This window comes from Sapajus apella, unplaced genomic scaffold (assembly GCF_009761245.1).
Source record: "Sapajus apella isolate SASKATOON/1434 unplaced genomic scaffold, GSC_monkey_1.0 scaffold33, whole genome shotgun sequence".
Taxonomy (NCBI): domain Eukaryota; kingdom Metazoa; phylum Chordata; class Mammalia; order Primates; family Cebidae; genus Sapajus; species Sapajus apella.
This window is the reverse complement of record NW_022436973.1, coordinates 10,274,821-10,289,572: the sequence shown is the minus strand read 5'-3', so window position 1 is coordinate 10,289,572 and position 14,752 is coordinate 10,274,821. Positions and strand designations below refer to the sequence as shown.

At 53.4% G+C, this 14,752-nt stretch overlaps 1 protein-coding gene across 1 annotated transcript in view; it reads left to right on the top strand.

The window, feature by feature from the left end:
* Window positions 1–2,440: 2,440 nt before the first annotated feature.
* The window catches only part of BPIFB2 (BPI fold containing family B member 2), a 19,549-nt gene continuing 7,237 nt past the window's right edge, over window positions 2,441–14,752 (top strand). Inside the window, exons 1-6 of the mRNA XM_032294898.1 lie at window positions 2,441–2,577; window positions 4,908–5,001; window positions 6,444–6,548; window positions 7,419–7,565; window positions 9,022–9,082; window positions 10,910–10,970. Coding sequence (XP_032150789.1) covers window positions 2,469–2,577; window positions 4,908–5,001; window positions 6,444–6,548; window positions 7,419–7,565; window positions 9,022–9,082; window positions 10,910–10,970 — 577 coding nt within the window. The 5' untranslated portion in view covers window positions 2,441–2,468. The remainder of the gene's footprint in view (window positions 2,578–4,907; window positions 5,002–6,443; window positions 6,549–7,418; window positions 7,566–9,021; window positions 9,083–10,909; window positions 10,971–14,752) is intronic.

Here is a 14,752-nt window from a genome sequence, read left to right as displayed (position 1 = left end):
TCTGGGATGGGCTGGTGAGAATCTCCCTCCTTCATGTCTTCTGGCTGTCACTCAGATGGCTCCAGTGCTGGAAATATTGAGGAAAAGGAAGTGTCCGTGGCGAGAGCAAACACCGAGAGCGGCTTTGGTCAATATTTGCACCTCCATCCACAGAGCCTGCTGTTTGCGTCAGCTATGGTGAGGGCGCGCGAGGGCCCAGTCTTACATACTGGTGGGCAAACCAAGGCCAGGGGCAGGATGTCAGGGAGCTTGCAGAAGCCTCTTCTCATGCCTTTTTGCTTCTAGAATAGGGGCAGGGGAGCACTGGTTGGGAGGCAGGGCTGGTTCAAGTGAGCTTTGTCGCGCAGGGGGAGGGCTTGATGGTGTCTGTGGTCAGCTTTGTAGGCACTGGAGGGGGCCTAGCACAGGTGGACCTGGGAGCTGGGCCTGATATTTGGGCTGGTGTGGAGTCAGTGGGAGTCAGAGTGCACTGGAGTGGGGGAAAGGCCCCAAGGTATCCTGTGCCAATGAAGAAAAATGGAAAGGCCATCACCTACTGTGCACACGTGTATGCACAGACACATGAACACACACGCATGTACCTCCCGATCCCAGGAAACAGTCCACTCCACACACATACATACATGCACCTAACACCACGCACTCACACACCCACAAACACTCAGTAGGCCAAACCCCACGTATCCAGACATGCACACAAAACTCCCCACTCTGCATTCCTGTCGGTTTGTGTGAACAGGCATGTAATACCATCAACCAAGATGCCAATGCGCCCATTTCATGTCCACAGCCACGAATAACAGCACACATTTTCTCCTAAGGCTATTGTGACCCAAGGCATATGTGTACATGTGACAATGCACACACAGCCACACACACATATCAATACACGCATTCCTTCACACGTACACACAGTTCCTTGGGTCCCATCCAGCCAAGGTGGAGGCTGGCGTTTGTAACGTGAAAGAGATGGTGGAATGAAGCGTTGTGAGTGGCATGCGCATTTGGAGAGAGGCTGGGGTGTTAAGCTGCGGGGACAGGTCACGCACACTTTCTCTTCTGTTCCTTTTTGAGTTAGGGTTCAGTTTGTGACTGGGACCAGGGCTCAGCATGTGATCAGGGTCAGGGCTCAGTCACTGGGGTCAGCGCTCAGTGTGTGAATGTGTGACAGGGTCAGGGCTCAGTCAATGACGGAGGATGGTGCTCAGGTAGCCTTCTGCCCCTCCCTCCTAAAAGGGAGAGACTTTCTCGGAGAACTTAGAGGTATCAGGCTTGAGGGGTCATTGTAGCCATCCCCCTGCCTACAGGTGCCTCTGTCCTCCAGGCCTTGGCTGAGCCTGGCTGGGGTGATAAGGGTACTCTCCTAGATGCAGCTTTCCTTCCAGAGATCTCCTGGCCCCTAAGGCCACAGCTGCCCAGCCCCAGGGGCTTGTAGTGGTTGGCAGCTGGGCTTGGCTACTGGCTACGTGGCAGCCCCAACGCACATGTGGGATGAGACACTGTGGCCAAGGCCGTGTTTGCAGGAAAAACACTTGCAACCACAAGCAAACTCACCGCTCCCTGGGTCCCTTCCCAGAGGACCCTGCACTTTGGGAGCCTTATAAAGTAGCCTCTGCACCCGCCTGCCTGGGGCAGAGGAGGGCTAGCCTGGGCCGAGAGTTCACCTGTCTCAGGAACCACCTGTGGTAGGCATGGGGCTGGACTGGCATTCCTCCTCCGAGGAGTCTCGGTTTCTCTGTCTGTTTAGTGGGGATGTCACCTCCAGCCACCCTCTGTGGAAGGGTCCTTCCACCCTGGCCTTGCTGTGGGACCTGGGCCAGTGCCGCCGTCCTGGGTCTCAGCTGACCCACCTGAGCAGCAGTCCCTCATTCCTGCCTGGCTCCCTCTCCCTGAGTCAGACACAGATCTGCCCACTCAGCCAGACTGGGCCAGGAGTGGATAGGGGCCATTTCTCACCTGACCGGGAGGGGATGAGGACAGGAGCCACCTGGGTCCTCCCCTGGCTGGGTCTGGACAGCTGGAGACCAGGCTGGGCTGCCACACTGGGCTGGACTCCGGCATCAGCTGACACAGTCCTGGGCCTTTTCCTGGGACAGGAAACCCCCTCCGCCTCCCCATTCGGGAGGCTCACCGTCCTTCTCTGCCATGGCTTGGGTCCTGCACCTGGTCCCAGTCTACTGTGTGGCCCTAGGCAAGACCATTTCTTCTCTGGGCGTTGGGGGTCATTTCCAGAAGGGACTCCCCCCATGGCTCCTGATGAAGCAGCAGGGCAAGGTGATGGTTCCCAATGCAGGGATACCAAAACGGGTGTCTGTGGACCTGGGGCAGGGCTGGAGTCACAGTTGGGGCTTGCTCCCTCCAGGCTGGAGTGGGGTTCAGGTGGCTCAGGGGTGGGCTGTTCTACCCGAGCTCCCTGATGCTCGTTTCTACCCCAGCCCACAGATCCCGGAGGTGGTGGCCAGGGCAGCATGGCTCAAGCACGTGGGCTGGGCCTGCTGCTGGCACTGCTGCTGCCCGTGGTCAGTGCCTCCATGCCAGGCACCGTGGTCCGACTCAACAAAGCGGCACTGAGCTATGGTAAGGAGTGTGCTACCCAGCGTGCGCTTGCGAGCCTGTACATGCGTGTGCGATCTTAAGTGTGTGTGTGTATCCGTGAACTCAAAAGCCCCATGAGGACCCAGAATTTTAATCGGAAGTTGTGTCCCTGGCACCCAGACAATGCCCGACACATGGCGCTGCTCCACAAATACTTATTACGTAAATGCATGGGGAGGGGGGAGTAGGTCATGTGACGCACGTGCAAGTGTGCAGACATGACTTGCTCTCGTGCTTTAGCGATTGCGCCTGGGTCGGTTTGAGGGGCTATTTTTACCTGTGTGTGTCTACTTATGAGTTTGAAATTTCACGGAGATGTGTCCACGTGTGTTCTTAAGTGTCAGGTAAGGTGCAAGCCCATGATGCATGCCTGGATATGTGTGCAGAGGCATAGCTGTGCACCCTGGGTGTACACGCACGTCTGTGTGGTGTGTGCACACACTTGTGTGCTCAGGAGAGGTCTGTATAGCATCGTGCTGCAGGGAGCGTTCTAAAGTTACATCCCTGCTGAGCTCAGCGCAAGAGACCCAGCCGCTCTCTGTCCCACTTGTGTGAGGCCTCTGTCTTATGACTTTGCTGCCAGATCCTTCCAAGCCTTGCCCCAGTCCCCTATGGAGGGCGCAATGAGGAAACAGACCCAGGGAAGGACAAAAATTACCAAGGTCCATGATGCCAGCACAAAAAATGTTCATCCACCTCGAGCTGCCTCTTGGGGAGAATGTGGGTTCCCACCAAAGCTGGGAGATCAGAAGCTGTTTCCCCCAAGGCCAAACCAAACTCAGATTACAGGGTAAGAAAGTCAGGTCAGACAGCAGATGGGATTTTCAATGGCCCAGGACACGACAGTGGCTCAGGAAGTAGCAGGTCCTCCCCCGCCCTGGGTACAAGCAGCCTTCCGGGACCGTGTATCCGGGCAGATGGGCAGGCAATGAATGGGGTCAGTGATCCGTGCCAGAGCGTGACAGAGAGCCATGCATGGGTGCCCGCAGGTAGGGCCATGAGGTCCGCGCCCTCCACTGCCTTCCTGCCCTCTGCCTGCCCTGTGCAAGCCTCCTTTGTCCCCAGGGAGCCCTCCCCAGCTTGCCTGCCTGTGTTTGTTCTTGGCAGAAATCCACTGGAGGCCCACACTGGGCGCATTGCTCCCTAGCTGGGCTGAGTGGCTAATTCCAGCGTCCTTCCCAACCCCCACCGTCCTGCAAGCCCCAGAGTCAGGGGAGCATTGTAGATGGAGTCTGAGGTCTGAGTGTGAGTCCCAGCTCAGCTGCAGATGGTTAGGTGGGAGGGGGGCGCTGGGAAACATGGAAACCACAGCCTTTATGCTTCTTGTCAGGGGAGACTAAGGCCCGGAGGGGTGCAGGGACTCCCCAAGTTCTCACAGCGAGTCTGAGCAGGGGGCAGGCCTCTTGGCTCCTTATCTGAAGCTCCCTTCCAGCACTATTACCTCTTATTTTAAGTTAACTCTTGTTTAATTAGCACTGATCTGGGGCCCGGCAGCACAGGTGGGTGAGGAAGGCCAGAAGCTCGGGAGCCAGGTGCCTCATTCCACAGCCAGCCCCCCCGGCCAGGTGCCCTCACCTCTCTGTAAACTGAGCACGATAGTTGGAAAAGCAAAGCAGTCAGAACAGGGCCTGGCCCTGCAGGAGCAGGACGTAAGGAGCCCTGCTATTATTATAAACAAGTGGCAACGGTAGTAGCTAGGATTTGCTGTGCCCTGAGTGTTTACAGTGATCCTGTGTGACAGATACCATTAGAATCATTGCACATGTATAGATGGGGAAACCGAGGCACAGAGTAGCCACACAGGCAGTGAGTAGCAGTGAGTGCTGGAGTTTGAACCCAGAATCTGAGGGACTCTCGAGTCCTCAGCCTCCAGGTGAGGCTGTCCCCTCCCCTCCCAAGGGTTGTCCCCTCTGCTCCCATGGGACACCTCCGCAGCAGGCCAGGCATGATTGGGAGATGTTCCTTCTGCTTGGGAACTTGGGGAAGGCTCCCAGAGGAGGTGGAATCTAGCTAGAACCTTGCAGGAGGGCAAAGGATTTTGTTGCTTTTGAGGAATGGGGTAAACCAGCCGGATGTTTAGAGGCAGGTGGGGGAGGAGGCCCTGCCCAGGTGGAGAGGGCCTGGTGTGAGTGGTGCACCCAAGGTGGGCTCATGGGGAGTCAGCTGCCCTCCCTACATGCTTGGAGCAAGCCCACCCCTTCCAGTCTGAGTTCTCACTGTGCAAGGCACAGGGCAGATGGCATGCAATGTGCGTTTGTGCTACTTGGTGGCTCCTGAGGGCAACCTGAGCTCACTCTACCCTGGCCCCACAGTGTCTGAAATCGGGAAAGCCCCTCTCCAGCGGGCCCTGAAGGTCACTGTCCCTCATTTTCTGGACCGGAGCGGAGGGGTGCCTCAGCCCACCAGGTAAGTCTTCCCTTCCTGCAGAGAAGGCGCTCCTGCCACCAAGTGGAGTGTCCCTGCTTGCCAGGTGGGTGCTTCAATCCACCGTGTGGACGTGTGCTCCTGCCTGCTGGGCAGACGGTCCTGTCCACGGGACAAAGCGTTCCAGTCCACCAGATGAGCACTCTTCACTAAACGCAGGTGAGTGCCCACAAGATGATTTAAAAGAGGGAATCAAGGTGGAGATGCAGGGGCCTGGTGCCTCTGAATTAGTGAATTTCTTACACCCTCGGGGGTGTAAGACTGGCTCCTGAGTCCCCAGGGCTGGCAGGACCCTCTGTTTCTTCTTCCAGAAAGTGGACACTGAATTTAGACATAACTCTGAGCCTCCTTTACCTCCACTCCACCCTGCTTAATGCAGAGACTAACAGCACAGGGAGGCGGAGCCTCCAAAACTTAGACACCCCCCAATCCCCGGGCTGGTCAACAGTCACCTTCCACGTAAGAACTCAGGCTCACTACTGTCAGATCTTTGGGTTTCCAGGAGAAGATATACATCTAGAATCCATCAAATTTGGAATGTTAGTAGCTAATTAAAAAACATTTAAAGCCTGGGTGCAGTGGCTCACACCTGTAATCCCAGCACTTTGGGAGGCTGAGGGAGTGGATAACCTGAGGTCAGAAGTTCTAGACCAGCCTGACCAGCATAGTGAAACCCCATCTCTACTAAAAATACAAAAAGTAGCTGGGCGTGGGGGCAGGTGCCTGTAATCCCAGCTACTCAGGAGGCTGAGGTGGAGGATCTCTTGAACCCCAGAGACAGAGGTTGCAGTGAGCCGAGATCGTGCCATTGTACTCCAGCCTGGGCGACAAGAGTGAAACTCTGTCTCAAAACAAAAACAAACAACAAACAAAAAACATTTAAAACTGTAAGACCCTGGAACAAAGGGTGAGTGGTTAAACAGCAGCAACCACCATCTGGCCAGGGGACCTGCGCTGTACAGTGGAGAAACGACTTTGATTTAGGAAATAAATCACAGGTTAGCTGGAGAGTGCCTGCCGCTTTGAAGGGGGAGTTTCTGTTGCCGCAGGCTACGAGCCGCAGTCATTGCCTGGGATACCAGACAGGGGTTTTCTGCCTTCTGTGCTTCCTGAAGGTTTTCTTTCCCAGCCTTCGCAACTTTCCAGGCAGGTGTCAGAAACTGTAAAAAACCTGAGCAATCATCTCACCCAAGACCTGCCCTGTGTGGGCCCCCTCTGCATATTCTCCCGACCAGCTGTATCCAACCTTGGTTTGCATGCTCCTTGGTGATGGGGAACTCACCACCTGCCCCTCACCTGGTGGTTCTAATTGTCAGAAAGCCCTTCTTTATTTCACCGTGTGGGTATGGCTCAGAGCACCCACCCCAGAGTTGACCCCATGGTTTAATGGGGGCCACCCTGCCACCTTAATTACCACCCTGCAGGATCCGGATTCTGAACGTCCACGTGCCCCGCCTCCAGCTGAAATTCATTGCTGGTTTTGGAGTACGCCTGCAGGCAGCAGCTAATTTTACTTTCAAGGTCTTTCGGTGAGTGGATCTCCTTGTTAGGGGGTGAGAAGGGTTTCAGGGATGCTCCGAGGGACGCAGTGAGGCGACAGGGATAGCAACTCCCCCAGGACCCTCATCCAAGCCTCTTGACTCCCTGTCCAGTGCTCTTTCTCCCTCACCCTTGGATGGGAGCAAGATGGTGAGAAAATGTCTGAGAATCCTGCTCAGCAACTCTGCAACTGGGCAGAGTCACTTCACTTGTTTGTCCCTCAGTTTCCTCATCTGTACAATGGGATGAACTTCTGTAGGGTGGTGATGAGGGGTTCGGTGAATGGGTTCATTACTGTGAGGATAATTACTGTCCTCCCTTTCCCAGGACAAGGCATGGGGGAGATGCTCAACAAACATCACGATCAGAGTGACTTTTGTGCACCTGGGACCTTGTCTGCCACTGCATGTAATTTCATACCATGAGCTGTGCAGTCAGAGGCGTCCCTTACCTAGCTCCTCTCCCCTGACTGATGTTATGAGTGCTTCCTGTGAGGCTCTGCGCTGGATGTTTTCACATGATTATCTCACAGAAAACTCAGCACAGCCCTGTGAAATAGGTACCACCACCCTCATGTCCATTTTACAGAAGAGGAAACTGAGGCTCAGCACGGCAAGGGTCTGGCCCAGGATCTTACAGTGAGAGGCTCCAGACAGCCAGTGCTCACACCCATTGTTGCAACGGGTCTTGGGGCCAGGAGCTGTGGGCCTGCCCCAGGTAGGGCCATCTCGCTCTGAGAGGGAGGACTGCCTGGCCAAGTGGCGGGCGGACAGGGGCTGGGGGATTTGCAAGCTCTCTTGTCAGTCATGGTGGGCTCTGCTGGGCAGTGCTGCTGGAGCTTAGGCCTGGCCTCCCTGCAGCGCCCCAGAGCCCCTGGAGCTGACGCTGCCTGCGGAACTGCTGGCTGACACCCGGGTGACCCAGAGCTCCATCAAGACCCCCGTGGTCAGCATCTCTACCTGCTCCTCATTCGTAGGCCACGCCAGCGAGTCTGATGGCAGTAACAGGTGGGTGCCCGGCAGGGTCACAGGCATCCCAGATGCCAAAGCCGTGCTGCTGTTTTCTGAGCTGCGCATTCGGGGTACAATGGCCACAAGGGCCTCAGAGGGCCCCATTGTTGTGCCTGTTTTGTGATGGAGGACGCTGAGGCTCAGAGATGGGGTGAGGCATGCCTGAAGTCACACAGCAAGTGAGCAGCCAGTGCCTGGGACCTTCCCATCCCCCCCAGCACTTGACAATACATACTAGCTATGAGCACACTCTTTACGGAGGGATTTTGGGTGGATCAGACTGGCTGTTAGGACCTGGGAGACCCACCCCTCCCAGCAGAGATGAGGAGAAGGAAGCCAGGGAGGGGCCGGGACCCCCGAGCTCTCGCAAGTGGCTGCTCCCTTCTGCATAAAGGCTGGGGACAGCTCCCGCCTCCAGAGCACCTATTGTGTGCTGAGCACCGTTCCAGGCCCTTTCCGTGAGTCATTTCATTTGATCCTCATGGTATCCTACCAGGTAGGTGTTATTTATTTCCTGAATTTTACAGGAGAGCAAATGGAGGCCCAGAGTGGTTAAGTGACTTGCCTAAGGCCACCAGCTGACCAACGGTGTAGCCAGATTCAAGCCCAGGCAGCCTGACTAGCTCCCTGGCTTGCAAATCCCCCAGATGATGTTGACACCTTCCCACAGTTCGTGGGGCTCGCTGAGGTGTTGAGCATCCTGGAGGCTTAGAAGAATGCAATGTTTGCGTCAAGACTGAGCTTTTTCCCCAGAGAGGCGTGTGGGTACATACACCCATTCACACTTATGTCCCGTGATCCTCACGTGTGACTCATGACCCCTCACTGTCCTCACAGGCGGGGAAGGCTCACAGGTTATTGAAGGGAAAATGGAAGCCCAGAGTCTTTGAAAACACAGATGCCACCCTCCCACCTCCCCAGAGAGCTGGCTCAGTGAGGCTGAGCTGTAGCTTGGATTGACAGTTTTGCAAATCAAGGAACCACAGGTGCCTATGAAGCACTGTTGAGTTGTTTAGAGGGGAAACTGAGGCCCAGAGCCAGGAAGGGACTTTATTAGGTATGTCACAGAAAATTGGACCCAAAGCAGGAAGCAGACCCAGGATCACAGCTTTACCCCCAAACCCAACCCTCACTGGGGTTAGAGTGGCCACAGAGCCAGCTGGCCAAGGTCATGGCCAAGTCTGACTTTTGCAACCTCCTCTCTGTCTCACTCATCACATTCTTGGCCACTTCCAAACCTGAGATTAATGACCCTCTCCTTTGAGACTCAGTTTCCTCATCTGTGGGGCCAATTATGCCACTACTGTGCCTGGCAGGTGACAGGGCATCGAATGGGGTTGATTAGCTTTCCCTGGCTAAGGATAGAGACTCCTCTCCCAGCACGTGACTGTGCTGAGCGATGGGACCTAATGTGTTTGGGAGCCCAGGAACTCTTTCTCTGTTTCTCTCTCAGCACTTCCCACGCGCGGCTGGTCCTGGTGCAGAAGCACATCAAAGCTGTCTTAAGTAACAAGGTAAAGGGCTTGCAGATTTCTCGGAAAGGAGGGCATGGCTTCATCAAGAAGGGATGGTGAAGGAAGGGTGAGATTTCAGGCAGAGAGGACTTTGCTTGGAATTTTTTTTTTTAAATAGAAGCTTCTTCCTGGTCCCTATGAAGGCAGGGAAGAGGCTGGCTCCAGAGTCCAGGGGAGAGATGGGGAGACCCAAATGAGGGCAGAGTTTATGGGGTTGGCGGGGAAGGAGGTTCATTCTCTTGGGGCAGCCTAATTTCATGCTAGAGGGTGGAGTGGGGTTCACGGGCCTGTGGTTTGTGAAAAGAAGACAAAATGAGAGTCGACGAGGGTGTGGGCATGGGGCCAGAGGCGGCCTGGATGGGTGCTGATCCTTTCCAGCTGTGCCTTATCTACGCTCCTGGTTCCACATCTGGGCTGAAAGAAACAAAGCTCCTGCTCTGTGGGGCAGTTGCAGGCATGAAATGCATGAACGTTTCGGAAGAGCTTGGAACAGTGGTTGGCAGAGTAGGTGCTGCTATTATTGCTTTTTTTTTTTTTTTTTTTGGGAGAAAGAGTCTTGCTCTGTCACCCAGGCTGGAGTGCAGTGGTGTGATCTCAGCTCACTGAAACCTCTGTTTCCCAGGTTCAAGAGATTCTCCTGGCTCAGCCTCCCTAGTAGCTGGAATTATAGATGTGCGCCATCATGCCCGGCTAATTTTTGCATTTTTAGTAGAGATGGGGTTTCACCATTTTGGCCAGGCTGGTCTTGAACTCCTGACCTTGTGATCCACCTGCCTTAGGCTCCCAAAGTGCTGGGATTACAGGCGCGAGCCACCGCACCTGGCCTATTATTGCTATTTTAGCTCTTGTCCTTGTCTACATGGAGCTGACTTGGTGAGAGAGGGTAGCTGGGGGCCAGGGTCCCACTGCCCAGGGGGAGCCCATTCTCTCCCTGCCCTATCCCATCCCAACCCCAGTACTGCATTAGGGGCAGCAGTAGAGACCAAATCCACCTGCTGCATGCCACTCACACCCCCAGAGGGGGACTGCAGCTTTCCATCTTACAGATGAGAAAACTGAGGCTTGAGGGGTGAAGGCGGTGCAGCTCTTCATGAGATTTCTGTGGGATACCCAAGCGGACAGCGTGACCTTGCCCATTGGTCCAGCCTCTTCCTCTCCCCATCATCCCCCTGCTGCCCTCATAGCCAGCCTCTTCTGGGCAAGGGGCTGCAGGCAGCACTGCAGGAAAGAAGACCTGCCCTCTCCTCTTCCTCGTGACCTTGCCCAGCCTGGTCTTGCCAGCTCTTGCCTGGTTAAGGCAGTGAGTGCCCCTGGCCTTGCGGGTCCTCCTCTGCCCCCATCTTCTATCACACTGATCCCAGCATAATACCCTTCTCTGGCTGCCCATGGTGCCTGGGTGAACCTCTGCAGCTCCCTGGCCTGGCATCTGAAGCTCAGCCTGGTCTGGCTTGCTGATCACTGCCTGTCCCTGCATGGGCATCACCCTCTCACCAGCTGGCCCTCTGAGCCCCGCTGCTGCAGACTCCCTGCCTCAGTTGCTCAGGCCCAGCTGTGACCACCTCTGCTGGGCTCCACAGCCCCCGTTCTTTCTTCAGTGGCTGGGGACCCATGCTCACACTGCCACCCACCTTTGAGCTGCTTCTCCTCTGTTTCTTCAGTGCCCGGAAGGGTCCCAGGAGTTGCCCACTGGCTGGTGGATGAAGGGGTTCCAGGCATGGTGTATGAGTTGGGAGGCTTCTAGACAGGGCCCCTTGACCGGCCCCAACCCTGCCCCCTCAGCCCAAGGGCTGTCCTAACCGCAGCCGCCGCCTCTCTGTCTTGCCACAGCTGTGCCTGAGCGTCTCCAACCTGGTGCAGGACCTCAATGTCCACCTGGGCACTTTAATTGGTAAGATCTGGGAGCCAAGGGAGGGGGCCGGGGCCTCTGGCATCCTCTGGAGTCCCTAAGACCCTCCAAAGGCTCCACTCTGGATCACAGTCAACCTCTAGGAGGGTCAGTTGTAGGGTGACTGAATTGTGGGCTCCCAAAACAGTGTCATTACTTCCAAACTGCAGAATTTGGAATCTGGGAATCTCCAAATTCTGGAACCAAGTCTTTGATACTAGAATCTGCATATCTTAGGTCAAAAGATCTGAAAAACAAAATAAAATTTTCAGATCGTGAGTCTTAACATGGGAGAATCCAAGGACCATTGACACTTTGAATCTAAAACCATTCACATTTTCAGAATCATGGGATTCTAGAAACCAAATTCTCACAGTTGGAAGGGACTTTGCCATTGTGTTAATGGAACCCCTGGAAGTCTCTCTGTGGCATCCCAGAGAGGCAGGGGCAGGGACAGGCATGGACGTCATTAGAGGTGGTCTGTCACTTGCTCAGGGACCAGGGCTTCATGTGGAATGTTTGGTGGCTACAAGTATGCACCTTCTTTAATTGAATGGTTGTGCATTTATTTTGAGGCTGCATTAGAAAGGATACATGACCGCCTCCTTGAACTCGGAATTTTTTTGTTTTTTGAGACAGAGTCTTGCTCTGTTGCCCAGGTGGGAATGCAATGGCACAGTCTCAGCTCACTGCAGCCTGTGCCTCCTGGGTTCAAGTGATTCTCCCGCCTCAGCCTCATGAGTAGCTGAGACTACAGGTGCCTGCCCTGCTAATATTTTATATTTTTAGTAGAGACGGGTTTTTGCCATGTTGGCCAAGCTGCTTTTGGGACAGGGTTGAGCATGCCTTTAGTGTGGTCCTACCTGAGGGCAAGGAGCTGGGTGTGTTTCCACCAGCTCTCATCAGTCATGGTTCACGTCCCCACACACCCCGCTGTCCACACCCCTGCCTCTTCTGCAGATGGAGTCCCAGGTACTTGCAGCCACGAGGGTTAGTCCACTTATGACCCTGGCCAGAGTGGCCTTCCAAACAAGACCCCATCGGAACTGTATCTTACAATATGAGTATGAAAGTGGCTCAACCTCATCTTCTGAGCAATATTATCAGTATTTAAGAACTGCAGTGGAAACTCTCCACCTGTTCTTAGACTCGTCACAGAAGCGTCACCTGTTGATTTTGAGCAGGGGTAACATTTTCCCAGTGAATTCAGCATGGCCTCCTCACTTGGCATTTAGTCTTCACAGCCTGAGCAGAATCAGGGGCTTCATCACTTGTTTCCCTGGCTTGAAGCTGTTCCCGCCTGAAGCACACCTTCTGTCTGGCGGCTTTGCCTGGGTTTCTAGTGTCTCTTCCACGCCACTGTCATTGACGTGAAGTCTGGAGCTGCTGTCTGTTGGCCACTGCACTTTGCAATGGGTTGACTTTGCTTTTGAGCAGGTGACTGCATCTAACTCTCACATGGGCAGGGACAGGGGTGCTGGTGGGCTGTGGGTGGGGGTCGTGGCATGCTGGGGTATAATCCAGGAGGGACATTGGGAAGGATCCCAACGTGTATTGGTGGTGGATTCTTTAGTGAATATTTTTGTATTAAGGTAGCTTTGGATTTCTTGTACAATTTTTTTTTCTTTTGAGATTTCATGATTTCAGCTTACTGCAACCCCTACCTTCCGTATTCAATCGATTCTCCTGCCTCATCCTCCCGAGTAGCTGAGATTACAGGCATGCGCCACCATGACTGGCTAGTTTTTTTTTTTTTTTTGTATTTTTAGTAGAGATGGCATTTCACCATGTTGATCATGCTGGTCTCAAACTCCTAACCTCAGGTGATCCACCCTGCTCGGCCTCCCAAAGTTCTGGGATTACAGGTGTGAGCCACCATGCCCAGTCCTCTTGTGTAAACTTTTAACAACAGTCCTGCAAGGTGGCATCATTATCCCCGAAGTACAGATGGGAAAGCAGAGGCTCCAAGTGCAGTATCTCAGCACGGCGCCAAGAGACCCCCAAGCGCAGCATCTCAGCACGGCGCCAAGAGACCCCCAAGCGCAGCATCTCAGCACGGCGCCAAGAGACCCCCACGAACAGCTTGCCCTGATTGTCTTCTCAAATGTCCCTCCTCTGCTCTGGCCACACTTCACAACCCAGCTCAAAGCTGCCTTGTCTGGGGACCTTTCCTGGATTTCTCTGCTTTCCCTACTGCCCAACCCCCCATATTACTTTAATAGGGGGCACCTGGAGGCCAAGGAAACGGGATTTGGTATCCAAGCATGTGAGTCTGAAGTCTGGTTCTGGTGCCCACTTGCTGTGTGACTTTAGAAAATTTACTTGATCTCTCTGAGCCTAACTAGTCTATCCAAAAAAGAGAGATCAAAATTCCTGCAAGTGTTGCTATAAGACAGAGCAGGTTAAGTGATTGCCCTTCCTCCTCAGTAGGGATGCCTCCATCAAGATGCTGTGTAACTGGGATCATTCCAAAAACCAAGTCTTGCCCTTATCTTTGAGGAATTAAAAAAAAAATCTCATAAAAGAAATCTAAGTGTCCAGCCTAGGGGACTGATCATATACCTAGAGTGTGGCGTGATAGAGGCCAGGAATTAACTAATGAATAATTTTTATTAAAAATATTTCATATTGTAAATTGACTATCTATCGATTGATTGATTGATTGACTGAGACAGCATCTTGCTTTCTTGCCCAGGCTGGAGTGCAGTGGTGTGATCTCGGCTCACTGCAACCTCCACTTCCCAGGTCCAAGAGATTCTCCTGCCTCAGCCGCATGAGTAGCTGGGACTATAGGCATGCGCCACCATGCCTGGCTAATTTCTTTTTGCATTTTTAGTAGAGACAGGGTTTCACCATGTTGGCCAGGCTGGATTTGAACTCCTGACCTCAAGTGATCTGCCTGCCTCAGCCTCATAAAGTTCTGGGATTACAGGCGTGAGCCACCGTGCCTGGCTGACAATTTACAATTATATATATTTATGAGGTACAAAGTGACTTTATCACGTATGAATACAATGTGGAATAAATAAATCAAACTAATTAACATATCCATCACCTCAAATTCTTAGAAGCCACTACAAATCATAGTTTAAAGGGCATTTAACCCCCTAGCAGCATGCCTGGTAATGTGCTCACACACAAGAGAAGCAGACCTTTACTGCAGCGCTGTTAGCACCATGCTACAGATGAAGAAGCTGAGGCAGTCTGTCTTGACAGCCCGTCATCTTCTCCCAGCTATAATGCCACACTGTTGAGAAAAAGAGAGGACAGGCCAGACATGGTGGCTCAGACTTGCAATCCCAGCACTTTAGGAGGCTGAGGCGGGAGAGCTGCTTGAGCCCAGGAGTTCAAGACCAGCCTGGGCAACATAGCAAGACCTCTATGTCTACAAAACAAAACCTTAAAAATTATCCAGGCATGGTGGCATGCGCCTGTAACTGTAGCTACTCAGGAAGCTGAGGTGAGAGAATCACTTGAGTCCGGGAGTTCAAGGCTTGCAGTGAGCCATAATTGTGCACCACTGCACTCCAGCCTGGGTGACAGTGTGCAACTCTGTCTCTAACAATAACAAAATAAAAAGTGAAAGAGAGGACACAGCACTGTGTGGCTCCACTCCAGACTTAGAGAAAGAAAGAAAAAATGTTTATCTCTGTGCAAGAAAATATTGGAAAAGAAAATTGAGATTCTGGGCTATATTTTTTTCCACCTTTTTCATGTTTTCTTTTCTTTCTTTCTTTTTTTTTTTTTTTTTGAGGTGGAGTCTTGCTCTGTGCCCAGGCTGGAGT